The 13,417-nt window shown below is 41.2% G+C and overlaps 1 protein-coding gene across 30 annotated transcripts in view; it reads left to right on the forward strand.

Annotated features, from left to right (window-relative positions):
* NRXN1 (neurexin 1) overlaps nt 1-13,417 on the forward strand; it is a 1,008,670-nt gene that overhangs the window by 362,453 nt on the left and 632,800 nt on the right. For 13 of the 30 annotated variants that reach the window (XM_082217236.1, XM_082217247.1, XM_082217269.1 and 10 more), the window contains 3 exons: nt 1,402-1,703; nt 5,288-5,332; nt 6,391-6,552. In XM_082217236.1, the coding sequence (XP_082073362.1) occupies nt 1,402-1,703; nt 5,288-5,332; nt 6,391-6,552 (509 nt within the window). The remainder of the gene's footprint in view (nt 1-1,401; nt 1,704-5,287; nt 5,333-6,390; nt 6,553-13,417) is intronic. The other 17 variants (XM_082217268.1, XM_082217270.1, XM_082217248.1 and 14 more) reach the window with 2 other exon arrangements.

The raw sequence follows: 13,417 nt of genomic DNA on the forward strand, positions 1-13,417 counted from the left end.
ATACACATTTTGCAATCAGTTTTTAACCCAGCCACCCAGGCTATCAGCAGCTTTAAGGGAAAGGGTGTTTATTGTTGTTGTTGTTAGAAGCATTGAAGGAAAGGACCTTCGTTTCCTTTAGTTTCACATCCTATCCAGTTTGGACATTCCCAGTCCCTTCTTTCTACTTTTACCCATCTTCAGATCTCTTTTGTGTAGATTATAAACTAATTCAGATTGTAAAATACTTGGCGGACGAGGCTGTGTTTTTTGCTTGTCATTGTAAACCACCAGGTACTTTGAGAAAGACGTTAACAACAATCATTATTAACATACTTCTTAGCGACTCCGTGTTTTGAGGATATACAACCCCGTTTTGCATATTGTAAAAGAGAGTGAGCTCCTTTTATAGGACGCCTTGTTTTTCAATGGCTGCACATCACCACATCTGCTGCATCCCTCCACTACATTTAACGCTGGTCCAGGGAGCCCTTAATCTGGTATGGATGTCAGCTGAAATCCCTCTCAATGTTACATGCTACAGCTGCCCTAATCCTCTAGCAGATGGTAAACGTTTGTGCTGCCGTGAAGGAGCTTCTGAAAATACTGAGGCTCAGGCTTAAAGCTGTCTTCCGTGGGGTCCAATTTACACTGATACAAAGACCCCGCCATCAATAAAATGAAAGCACTGATTTGTCCAACCGTTGCTGTTGTTTTACCTGGGAGTGGTTCATGTACACAGTTATATTTTTTAGTGACAATTACTATGCAATTGTGTTTTGGACTGGGTAATAATACCTGTTAGTTGACATGCAATGACTGTTAAAATTTGAAAATATTTGATGGCAGACTGCCAGTTTATTATTCCCCGCCCCACGTTAGACCCAGCCAAAATAAAATATGACCAAGAGATGCCAACATGTCGAAATGACCAGAAATATGACATAATAAAATGTCACACCCAAAATTTTCAGTTCAAAAATAACCCACATCAAAATATGAAATATAGAAATTCAAATTGGCAATTTTTTTCAAAGTAAAAATGTGCTGCGTTTGAGAGAATACTGTGGGCCACTATCATGGTTTGATGCAGGCTAGCAGCTCTCAGAAACTTTGGCAATGGAGAGGAATAACACACTAGTCCTCATTGATACATTGGGGCTGGAGTCCACCATGCAACAATTTTCTGCCAAAATAATAGCACATAAAGCTATGAGTAAAAATACAACTTTTGTATTTCTTGCAAAGGGAAATTACGTTTCTTTTGTAAAAATAATTTCCTGTTGCTGATGTTAGGAAAGCAAAGTATGTTTTTTTTGTGTGTGAATTGTATTTATTTTAGATCCACTGATTCAGAGTTATTTTTCCCCTCCCCTCTCTGTCTCTCTCTCCTTCTCCCTATCTTTCTCTTTATTTATTTAGGAAAAGAAGAATACATCGCGACATTCAAAGGGTCAGAGTATTTCTGCTACGACTTGTCCCAGAATCCTATCCAGAGCAGCAGTGACGAAATAACTCTGTCCTTTAAAACCCTTCAGAGGAATGGACTGATGCTTCACACTGGAAAATCGGCCGATTATGTCAACCTTGCCCTGAAAAACGGAGCGGTCTCCTTGGTTATTAATTTGGGCTCAGGGGCCTTTGAAGCGCTAGTGGAACCTGTGAATGGGAAATTTAATGACAATGCCTGGCATGATGTCAAAGTAACCAGAAATCTGCGTCAGGTAACAGTAGAATGGATACAGCAATAACTGACTTTGCTTTTGCCACAGCTAAGTGTTTGGTGATCTTGCAGTTAGTACAACATGCCATTGAGTGTTTAGCTGACCTCTGAAATGTAGACTTCAACGTGTTACCAAGAGATGGGTCAATTAAACCACACATGAGCACAGGCACACCTAGAAAGACATTGTGGGCCAGGGTTGTTTCAACAATTGTAGAATTGTGCATGTGTGTAAATATATGTGTATTAAATACACATATGCATTTAAAGGAGATGATAAAAGGGTGAAATATTATTGTTATAATGGGAGACCAATTCAGTCTCTCTCTCTTTTTAAGGGAACTGTTTCATATTTGTAATTAACCAGGCAACATATCTTTCTGTTGACAAAACATAACTCCTTATGATAAAATTGTTGTGGTCCATGAATTAATTCAATAAAACCATAGCTGAAATGTTCATGTGGGAAATAAATTATAATGCATAATAAGACAAATAATAGACAATTCATAATACCTAATAGATCCAAATATCTAACACTAATCACCTCACGTGCTGTGTGTTAATGATGAAAATATGGTCGTTTCCAGCTAATCAATGGGAATGTTCTCCAGGATATACATGTTTTATTGCACACCAGGCATTACATTTGGTGGGAGGCCTATGGCACATATCTAGCTATAGTTCTCTTCCCAGGAACCTAGCTTGCAAACTGCTCATGAGTTCTATAGACTTCTTACATTATCCAGATAATCCTCACTCATCTTTGGGAGCTTCTTCTGTCATGCTATTTATTATAGTCTCATTTATTGTGATGCACCGGTTCTTCACGGGTGCAGAAGCATTGGCCTTTATACGGGATTTCTCCAACCACATGAATTTCACACTCATTTGGGTGGTGGAACTAAATTTGCAGCTATAAAGTGTGACCGTTTGATGGGAATGTGGAGGTAGTGATATCCTACTGAGTGTGGTGGTAGTGCAATATTGATGGGTTTATGCACAAGAAATGTGTATGTCACACACAGAAGATAATTACATATAAACAGCATTTTAAAATGTATATCAACACTTTATGCCCTAAGATTGCAGCTGTACACATAAGTTATTGGTACGCAATAAGTTATTGTACACCACTTAAAAGATTTCTAAAACATTAAGCAGTTTATAAATGCTTTTAAATACATAAATGAATAAAAAAAAATCCACTGAAATCAACGGACATTTAACAGGATATATCTGACTTGCTTTCCAGACAACTTCAGCTTGAGTTACGACTCAGAAATTCTTGGCAACCCTGTCGTTACTTTATCCACTTTCAAAGCAGCTGGCTGGGTGTTTTGCTCTTATTTTATTGAAGGAAATTTTCAGATTAAATATAGTGGGTTGCTAAAAGGGCATCCAGTGAATCTATAGGGCTGAGATTGGGATATAAACATGCCTGGTATCCATTTGATAATCCTTTTGGATGTTAGTATACTACAGTAACTATGCTACAGGGTTTGGTTACAGATATTGGTATCTCCATTTTTGTCATGAAGCTTCTTGGGTACCTGTAGGCAAATCACTGCCTTTTTAGGCTTAATTAGACTTTCTTTTATATGCACCTCATGCAGTATGGTCACTACCACTTCAATAAAGTTCATAGACCTATGTAAAGGCCTTTGCTCACATAGTGATTGGACAGTGCTTGTGTGATATGCTAAATAGGCTGTCAGAAGGATCATGTGGCCAGAAGTTTTCATAAGTGCCCTAACCAGGATTAAAATTATCATGAAGGAGGCAGCAGTGATGTCACAGGGCAATATACAAGGGATCTTAACTAGAGTGGCTTTTAACATGACGGTGAACAGTGGGAAAGGAAGTACAATGAGTAGTTCCTTTTATTTCTCTTTTGCTATAAAAAGATGTAGGCTTGAGATGTACATGCTCCAGCTTCAGAAACAGTATATGACTTATCCAAAACCATTTTCAGACATTAAACCGGAAATATGGTAGGAGGAACCACAACTCGTTCAGGCTTCCTCACCCCTGGTTTGATTGAAGTGCTATGAGCTTAAGAATGATAGAGTCATTCACATATTGCACAACCATAATCATAACAATGACCTGGTTCACACGTCCCATTCAACCGTGGTTAAAAAATAAGCTGTGGTTTAATGCAAATGGTCTGCTGCTTGGTATTCCAAGCTTTCAATCCTCTCCTGCTCCTGCTGTTGTTACTCTGGAGAGGAAACTAAGCAGAGACAGGATTCACATTACATCATGTGGCAAGGTGAGGTAACAGCCTTGGAAGGGCAGGCTCCACAGGGACAGTAGATCCAATGTAGATCTTTATTGCCCTCCTTGTTCATGTTATAGATCTTCACTCACCCCTTTTTCCCTAGCGTGGAGGGGAGTGCTGTTTTGTGGTTTGCCTCAGGTGCCAAAATGTATTGGGCTGGCCCTGCATTGCATAAGAACTAGCAGTCATGGTTTGTTTCTCTCTGAATAAGCCACAGATGGAATCCAAGGTTCCTGGCTTACTATTCATGCCTTATTTGAAGAAAAATAAACTGGAAGCATTTCCTCCTCAGCAGGAGTGGCAGACCAAATCTGATACTTTTGAGCAGCCTGCAACACCACAATTTATTTTAAACTGTGGTTTAAGGTGATAAATGGACCAGGGCCAATGCATAACAATATATCGCCAGATTGGTTTTGTTTGTGCCACAAAATCTGGCATAGGAAGGGCACACACCACTGCTAATTTTGATGAAAATGGACATCAAATTAGTCAGCAAATGGCCCACTTTCTAGATTTGCCTTTGCTCATCCAAAACTGTTAAAAGAAACCAACATATAAAAAGCAACCAACATGGGGTGGGAACTAGAAGGACCAGTTAGACATGTTCCGGCAGGTGCATGACCAGAGAGCTAGCTGCAGAAATCCATTCTACTCATTGTTATGTGTCAGGATATTTGCTTTGTTTCATTGCAGTAAACTGTGATCCTAAAGTCCATCAATATGACCGAAAGAAGTTTTGGAGTTGAAAAGAAGTCCTTGTGTGCTGAGTCAAAAAAAAATTGAGTACTAGGGGATTCCTGCTGATTCGCTTGGGGGGGATTTGGGGGTCAGGAGAAGCAGTGGTCAGCTGATGAGCTTTAGGCGTTCCACCCCCCCCCCCCGAGAGTCATTTTGAATGTCTGTCAGAAACACTCAGTTGGAAGAGGACAAAAGGAATGTGGTCATTATGTCTGTTTCTGTCCAGTGGAGAGCTGAAATAAGTTCTACAGTATATATATCAATATCGATCTCTATATATAAATATATTTGCAGGAAAAGACAACTGCTGTTACCTCTGTGGAGGCGTATCTGTTAGTCTGCTTTTTTATTTTTCCTTGTAAAATTATTTTGCCCTTTTTTCTGTGTTACTAACATGCTTAATAACTAACATGTCATTCATGGAATGTTTCATTCTACTAACCGTTACCTGAACCAAAATAATGTACTAACATTGGTAGTGACCATCATATTTTTTAAGCAAACGATCGTTATTCTGTTCACAAGTTTTTAATTTCCTTTCTCCCCCCTTCTCCACAAAGCACTCAGGCATTGGACACGCTATGGTAAACAAACTACATTGTTCGGTAGATATCATTCTAATTGTTTCTTATTTTGGGTTTGCCGTGTGTTTCCTTTCTTTCTTTTAACTGTAGACATCATTAACAAAAGAGGAACTGCGGTTGGTACTCTTCTGCTTACTTTTTTAACCTCCTCTTCATCTGTTGTTGACCTCCTATTTTCTTTTACTTTATCTGTTCCTGTCCAATTCTTTCTCTCTCCTCTCTCTCTCTCTTTTTTTGAACTCACACGTAGAGGGGCATCCTTAACATTTTGCATCAAAAGCTGTGGTTAACTAACAAGGGATTAAGCTGGCCTAGCGTGCCGCCAGCCTAGCTGGCACTCTAACCATTCATAATGCATGGCATGCGGGCACGGACGAGAATGACGGAAGTGACACATCTACATACTGTTACTTCATCAACAAAGCCGTTTGGTTCTCTCCATTCCTTTCTCTTCCTTTCTTCTCCTTCTCTGATACTCGCTTTCCTGCATGCGCACATCAGAGTGTGCTGCTGCCACTTGGTCGTTCTTTGCTGGGTTCCCCTCACCCCTCTTCTTCCCTCCCTCTTGCTTTGGCATGGACTCTAGGCTCTTGCATGGACAAGTCGCTGCTGTATATATGGTGCAAACAGTGATGGTGCTGCTGGCAATATTGCTTGTGCCTCTTTTTCTTTTGTTTTCTGTTTTTTCAAGGTGCACGTTCTTTTTATTAGTCGATGACAGACTTTACTGAACTTACTAATATGTAACACCAGCTAAACTAACCTAGGGAAGCATTCTACTAACACCATTTTTGTGTCTGCTAATCAACCTTTTTGAGTTGCGAATAGGGACTTGCTGACACTAGCTCAATAATAAGACAACTCTTTTAACTAGTTAGAGCACCTAGGGATAGAATCCAAGACTAAACCTCAAACAGACATGAAAATGGGCTCCGCCTTAGGTCTCAAAAAAATAATAATAACAATAATAAAAACAAATAAAAATATAAAAAACAACAATAAAAAACCAGGCATATCCCAAGGACAGCAGTATGTAGGTCTGAGTATAGCGTGTCCTTTCCCTGTGCTTTGTTATCTAGGTGACAATATCAGTGGATGGAATTCTGACCACGACGGGCTACACACAAGAAGACTACACCATGTTGGGCTCCGATGACTTTTTCTATGTTGGAGGCAGTCCTAGCACAGCAGACTTGCCTGGGTCACCAGTCAGTAACAACTTCATGGGCTGTCTCAAAGAGGTAAATAACGTCACCGCCATAAATGACATTCCATCATGAGATTGGCAAAGGCCAGGGCCTCATAACCTCAACTTAACTGTGTGTGTAACTGTTTCTTTAATCTGACACCTGAGTCCCCATTGCAAAGATGGTTGTGTGAGTCCACCGCCCTAATACAAATTCCAACTTAAAGAAAAATTAAAAAATCAAGACTGATTTACTGTACGACTGAATGTGCTGCATCTTGAAAATGCCTCTAAGCCAGGCATCCCCAACCCATCATCCCTGACCACTGGTCTTGTTAGCTAGGGATCATGGGAGTTGTAGGCCAAAACATCTAGAGGGCCGCAGGTTGGGGATGCCTGCTCTAAACAATATATTCTTTACTACCTCTACTATAAGAATGCAACATGAGGATTTGCCATTGCTGTTGTCTTGTGTATCTACTCTTCATTGGGATCTCTGTGGGATTTCCGTCTTGCAAAAGTGTACGTGTGGAATGAAGGGCGTTCTTATTGTGCGATGGCACCAAGGCTTCATTATCTTTGAGGTGGTCAGCCTGTATCTGAGCTACACCTTTTGAGAATGCAGACAGGAGGCCTCAAGGTATTCAGTGAGTAGCCATTCAGGAAAAAATGATGTTTCGATCAACTTTTTGATTGCTACAGTGTTATATTTTAATAATGCTGCATTCACAATGTAGATTTGGCATTTTATTTTGTTTTAGATGGATTCTAGGACTGGGTGGATTGAAATTCTTAACTTTGAATACCTAGAGTTCCATCCCACCTGTTAATGGCTTGGGAGTAGTTTACACTTGGAATTGCCTATCCCCCATATGTGCTCAGTCAGCTTCTTTAATCTCTGGAATTGGCACTGTTACAGGTAGCACATAATTATCCCTGATATTTTAGTGTGACAGAACCTACACCTTGGACCTCCTTGCCTATGGATGCCAGGCAGTGCCTTCCCTGTACTCTTTGCAGTGCCTGCTTAAAACATTTTTGATTAGGCAACCCTATCTAGACACACAGGTGTTGGTGTCTTTAAATATCTTTTACCAATAATTTTAGCTATTTTTAAATGTTTTCAATGGTTTTCCACTGTTCTCGTTGATCACTTAAATATCTATTGTTAGTCACTTAGAGGTTTTACTACAATTAAACGATATATAAATTTTGCTAAACGATCCCATTCCAGTGATTCTTTAAAAGTGCAAGAGCTTGAATGGATATACAGGGCTTTCCCACTGTCAGGTGTTTCTCCTAACCACAAGCCGTGTACATAGGGAACTGCCCCTCCCAACGAAGGAAATGCAAAAATATTCATGTATACATCAGATCCCCTGATCTGTGTTGAATCAGCTCAGAGGGATCATTCCTACTACTGAGTGCTGGCCTAGTGCTTGAGCCTATGGAGAAATCAGCAAGGCAGGTCAGGTTCAGGACCATGGATAGTTCTAAGTGAACAACTAACTGCAGGTTGAGAGCACACTGAGAGGTGTTTCAAACCTGTCTCCAGACTGCTATTGCTGTTTAGTCGTTTAGTCGTGTCCGACTCTTTGTGACCCCATGGACCAGAGCATATCAGGCACTCCTGTCTTCCACTGCCTCCCGCAGTCTGGTCAAACTCATGCTGGTAGCTTCGAGAACACTGTCCAGCCATCTCATCCTCTGTCGACCCCTTCACCTTGTGCCCTCAATCTTTCCCAACATCAGGGTCTTTTCCAGGGAGACTTCTATTCTCATGAGGTGGCCAAAGTATTGGAGCCTCAGCTGCAGGATCTGTCCTTCCAGTGAGCACTCAGAGCTGATTTCCTTCAGAATGGATAGGTTTGACCTTCTTGCAGTCCATGGGACTCTCAAGAGTCTCTTCCAGCACCATAATTCAAAAGCATCAATTCTTCGGTGATTAGCCTTCTATATGGTCCAGCTCTCACTTCCATACATCACTACTGGGGAAACCATAGCTTTAACTATACGGACCTTTGTTAGCAAGGTGATGTCTCTGCTTTTTAAGATGCTGTCTACTTCGTAAAATTGAAATGTATAGATTTGGGAAGAACCTAAATGGTCATCTATTCCAACCCCCTGCTTCTAGGCTTCAGCCCCTTTTGGAGAGCCTGAGATTCTTAAATAGCCAAGCATCTGACCTGAAGAAAGGCACTCCTTCTCCATTCCATGTGTGGTGGGTGCCCTCCACCTTTGGACTGTGGGAAACAGGAGGCTCCTCAGTAGAAGTCATAGAAACTTGAAATTGTAGAGCTGGAAGGGACCTCGAGGGTCATCTAGGACAACCCCCTGCAATGAAGGAATCTCAACTAAAGCATCCATGGCAGATGGTCATCCAGTCTCTGCTTAAAAACCTCCTATGAAGGAAAGAACACAAGTCACCTCAGTTGCAGTGATCTCCTGTTCTTTAGCAACCAGCTCAGAGCCCTGAACCTGCTTTGCACATTGCTAACTCTTCTGAAAATGTACATTTGGAAAGGCCCATTCAGCTCTTAGTTCTTCCTCAGTACTGGCCAGGGGTTTTGGTCACCCTAGGGCTGCAGTTTGTTTTGGCTCAGGTTTATTCCAGGATCAATAGTGTTTTCCCTCTGCGGGCTTTAAAAATGGGTTTTATTCCTAAATAGAGTGACCCTAGTTCAACCCAGCAACTGCTGTGTCTCTTTATTTAGCCATCAGGTCACAAATGTTGAGAGTAAGCAATTGGACTTGGAAAATATGGCCCCTGCAATGCTTGAATCAGCATTTAGAACAGCGCTACAAGATATCATGCGGCTTGGATCATTATTATTTTTTTAAAGTTAAACCCACCTGAATATCAGAAATTGGAGACAATCGAGAGGGGAGTGCTCAGACATATTAGGTTCAGCACCACCACCAAAGAAAAACAGCTGTACTAGAAGGACCTTTTCTCTGATTCAGCAAGGGAATACATATGGGCTGATTTAGGTCCAATTTAGAAATTTCCCTCCACGTCCCTATCAAACCTACTTATGTTTATTCATCCTTCCCACAGTGGATTTTCAAACACAAGGATAACTTGCAGGCATATTCCCATTCTCTTTAATAATAATATGGAGCCTTAACAAGAAATGAAGAGGTGTTGTTGTGTCTGCAGAAACGCATTGCATCTGACAGCGTCTGTTGCATCTCAAAATATATATTTTTGTCCTTAGCAAAATGCATGTGAAACTTTATTGCCAGTGAAGGAAATCATTTCCCCCCCCCCATATTCCATATGGGGCGGGGTGGGAGGCAGTCAGCCCTATGGGAAAGTTTGGCATTTCTGTTAATGGTTTTGTGGACAATCAAGGATACAAACACATTGTTGACAAATAATTTGGGGAAATGCGGTCTCTGAGCAAAAGTTGATGGGGAGGGGGAATCTTGTGAAAAACATTGCCAAATGTTTAAAGACATCTTAAATTAAATGAAATGTGTGTTTTTTTAATTGGATGAGGAGCATGTAAATAAATAAAAAAAGGGAGTTGTGCATAAAATTTCATTGCCCTATGAAACAGAGAAAGAGGGATAAATTGAGTAAATTAAACATAAGATTGGGTGAATGGATTGGGTTGTAATCAACAAAGTCAACCCATTGACTTTTGCATGCACAGTTGAACATCCCCTCCCTCTTCTCTCCCTGCATTCCCTCATAGCCCTCCAAATATGCTCTAGAGGGCGGTGGAAACCCCTATAGAAGGCAGAGGGAGGGGCAGTTCCATTGTGGAAATATAAGTCCTTGCATGAAGTGGGTGACTTTGCTAAATGCAACCCAGAGAGTGCTGGGCTTGAAGCTAGATCTAGGTTCTCAGTTACTCATTTTTGCAGTTTTCCCCCTAAACCAGGCATCCCCAAACTCTGCCTTCCAGATGTTTTGGGACTACAATTCCCATCATCCCTAGCTAACAGGACCAGTGGTCAGGGATGATGGAAATTGTAGTCCCAAAACATCTGGAGGGCCAAGTTTGGGGATGCCTGCCCTAAACCTCAGTTTTACATCAGTAAAATGGGAATGGCAGTGGCTCACCTCACAAGGTTTATGTGAGAGTGAATACAAAAAACAATGCAAAGAGCTCTGCAGATTAGAATGAAAAAATTAAATAAGTAGCAAAAGTGGCTTTTCAAAACAACGATTCCATTAATTCAGAACCTTAAGTATTCTGAAAACCAACATATATTAAAAAGGCTTACCATCTGATTCATAGTCTGCTTATTTGGATTTATACTGATAGATCTCTAAGCTTAACCTCCAAATCGCTTTAGATTTTTAGTGGGTTTTGAATCTGTATTTAATTCAATTCAACTGGGATCCATGATTTAAATTATAGATTTCAGGCAGGATGATTGAGCTATAACACACATGCTGAAATTATGATGCTCAGCCCACTGGTCATGTACTGAGGCTCTTCCAAGTGATTGAAAAGTCATTTGGGTTTTTTCAGCATAAAAATTGTAGGTTTTGTCAAGCCTCTGGTGGGCTGCTGCATTTGCTGCTGCCTTGTGTTTGGCGTCAAAGCTCACAGGTTGTGTGGAACTAGCTGCAGCTTGTTATGTTAAAGAGATTGGTCAGATCTTGACTACAGGTTCCCCTGAGTAGCCCTTCTGCTGCATTGCCAAGAAAGCAGCATGCATCAAGAAGTTGGCATCCATCTGTCCTCAAAGTCAATGGAGTGTGCCTTAGAGGTGAGGCCAAACAACTGGAGAATCACAGCACTCACTGTGGCTGCATAGACCACGAACTGCTGCCTCCCACGTTGCATTTGCTGCCTTAGCAGCACCCAAGTAACCTCTCCAGAGTGCAAGCCTGGGCATTGTGTATGAAGGTCCTGGGCTGTCCAAGCAACAGGTGGTGATGTGGTCCAAAGGAAAGCAGACCAATGCATTTGGCACCAGCTTGGCTGCAGGAATTGCTAGAAGGAGGCTTACAAGACACCACACAGCCATCTTAGGGGCTCCAGTCTCGATTGTGAGTCCCACAAGCCAACAAGATAGATACAAAATAAGCAGAGATGGACAAATCAGCCTGCTTCTGGTCTGTGCCACAGGTCTGCAAATGTGGTAGGGAACTCATTGCTTTGTATTCCCATACCGCAGTTAGGATTGATTCCTTCTAGTCCTTACAGCATTAGATAGGCTATTACTGTAGATAGCATGATGTAAGGATGTGCAGAGGATTCCTTAAGTTTTGGATCAGTTTTTCACTGAGGCACCTCTGCAGTCATGGGTGAAAAACGGAGCGAGAGGCTGCAAAAGCTAAACAGCATTCAGTTTCCCCTGTGAGCTTTTCTTCAATATTATCATAAAAATGGCTTTTGGCAAGATGAAACCTGTAGAAGCGAAGTCCTACTGAATTTAGTTTCACCTTCTTCATTCCCTTCCATAGGGATGAAAGATTTCCTTTCACAGATATTTATCCTGAACCTAACTAACAACAACTGTCATCACACTCCTCCTCTGTAACTCCTACAGTGATAAAAAGGAATGGAGGGCAATAATGTTGTTGTTTTCATCTAGATACTTATGCCATCTACAATACCATATCGTTATGCACATCCCAGTCTCTGAGTGGTGGGAAATTTTGGGGAGTGGGGATGGTCAGCACAAATATATCAGTTTTGCTTTCCTTGAAATGAAGGTCACAGGAGACTTTGACACCCTTGTAATATATTATTATAATTCACACACACACACACACACACACACACACACAGGATGAGCATAAGGTGGAAAGGGTCACAGCATTAACACTTCAGCAAATGTTGCCCCTCATCCTTAGGTATTGAGCTGCCTAAGTATGTTAGTTTTGCATTCAGCACAAAGAGCAAGTCATGACAAGACTGGACTCAGGTCTACTCTTACACTCACTGGTAGCATCACCTCCCTTCAGGGGAAAGGCAGAAACTTGCTCCCTTTTAACCCACCCTCCTGGAGCCTTAGTCACCCATACTCTTTAGTCCTACAAAGAAACACTTAACACACATGGCTGGAACCATTAACTTGACAAAGAGACTAGTTTGACTGCCTTGGCAGTCTCCTTTCATACAGAATCACATCTAACAGATTTTTTTAAAAAATCACAGGCTTGGAGGAAGCCCCAAAGCTACCCCTCAATCCTATAACAGCATCAAAAATTCTCTCTCTGGGAGCTAGAACTCAATAGAATGTCATTAAAATTCCGTAGAAAGATTATCCTTCTTTACTGATTTCTATCAGATGTTTTTCCACTGTGGCGTAAAGAATTATTTATCTTCTAAATGTAATCTTGTAGTCTACGGTTATTTCTATCCCCGCACCCCAATTCTTGCTTTAAATAAATGCTGAGTTTGGCTTGCTTTCATCTGAGAAATCGTGACAGTTTTGTCTTCTGTAACACTGTTCTCTTCTGCTGATTCTTTTGAACTCTTCCGAACACTTGGATCAGCCTTGTTTTTCTCTCTTCCACCTTTCCAAATGAAAATACATCATTTCATTTGATATCCCTGTCCTTGTTAACAAGGGTCAAATCTTGGGGGGTGAAGGAAATGACCAATGAGACAATTTTCCAGTAGCATCACATCTGGAATGACAGAGAATCATCCATGGCTTCTTTTAAAAGCCACATAAGAGAGTTTGTGTGATTCATGTGTGGGGAGGGGGGCAGAGGGAGAACCCAGAGTGGGGAAAACACCACTCTGAAACTTCGCAACTTTATTTCACAACTTGAGCTCTCATTTCCAATCACTAGAAATTTAAATTTTTAAAGATCACCACTTGTCTGCTGTGTTTGCATCTGAGAAAGTCAGGGATGCATTATTCATTTTTTGCCTAGCTGGGTCCGCTCTGTGATGTGTGGTGATTAAAGATTTAGTGCTGTGGGAGTTATAGACCGGAGAGCT

The sequence above is a fragment of the Podarcis vaucheri genome (genome assembly GCF_965113315.1).
Source record: "Podarcis vaucheri genome assembly, chromosome: 3".
NCBI lineage: Eukaryota > Metazoa > Chordata > Lepidosauria > Squamata > Lacertidae > Podarcis > Podarcis vaucheri.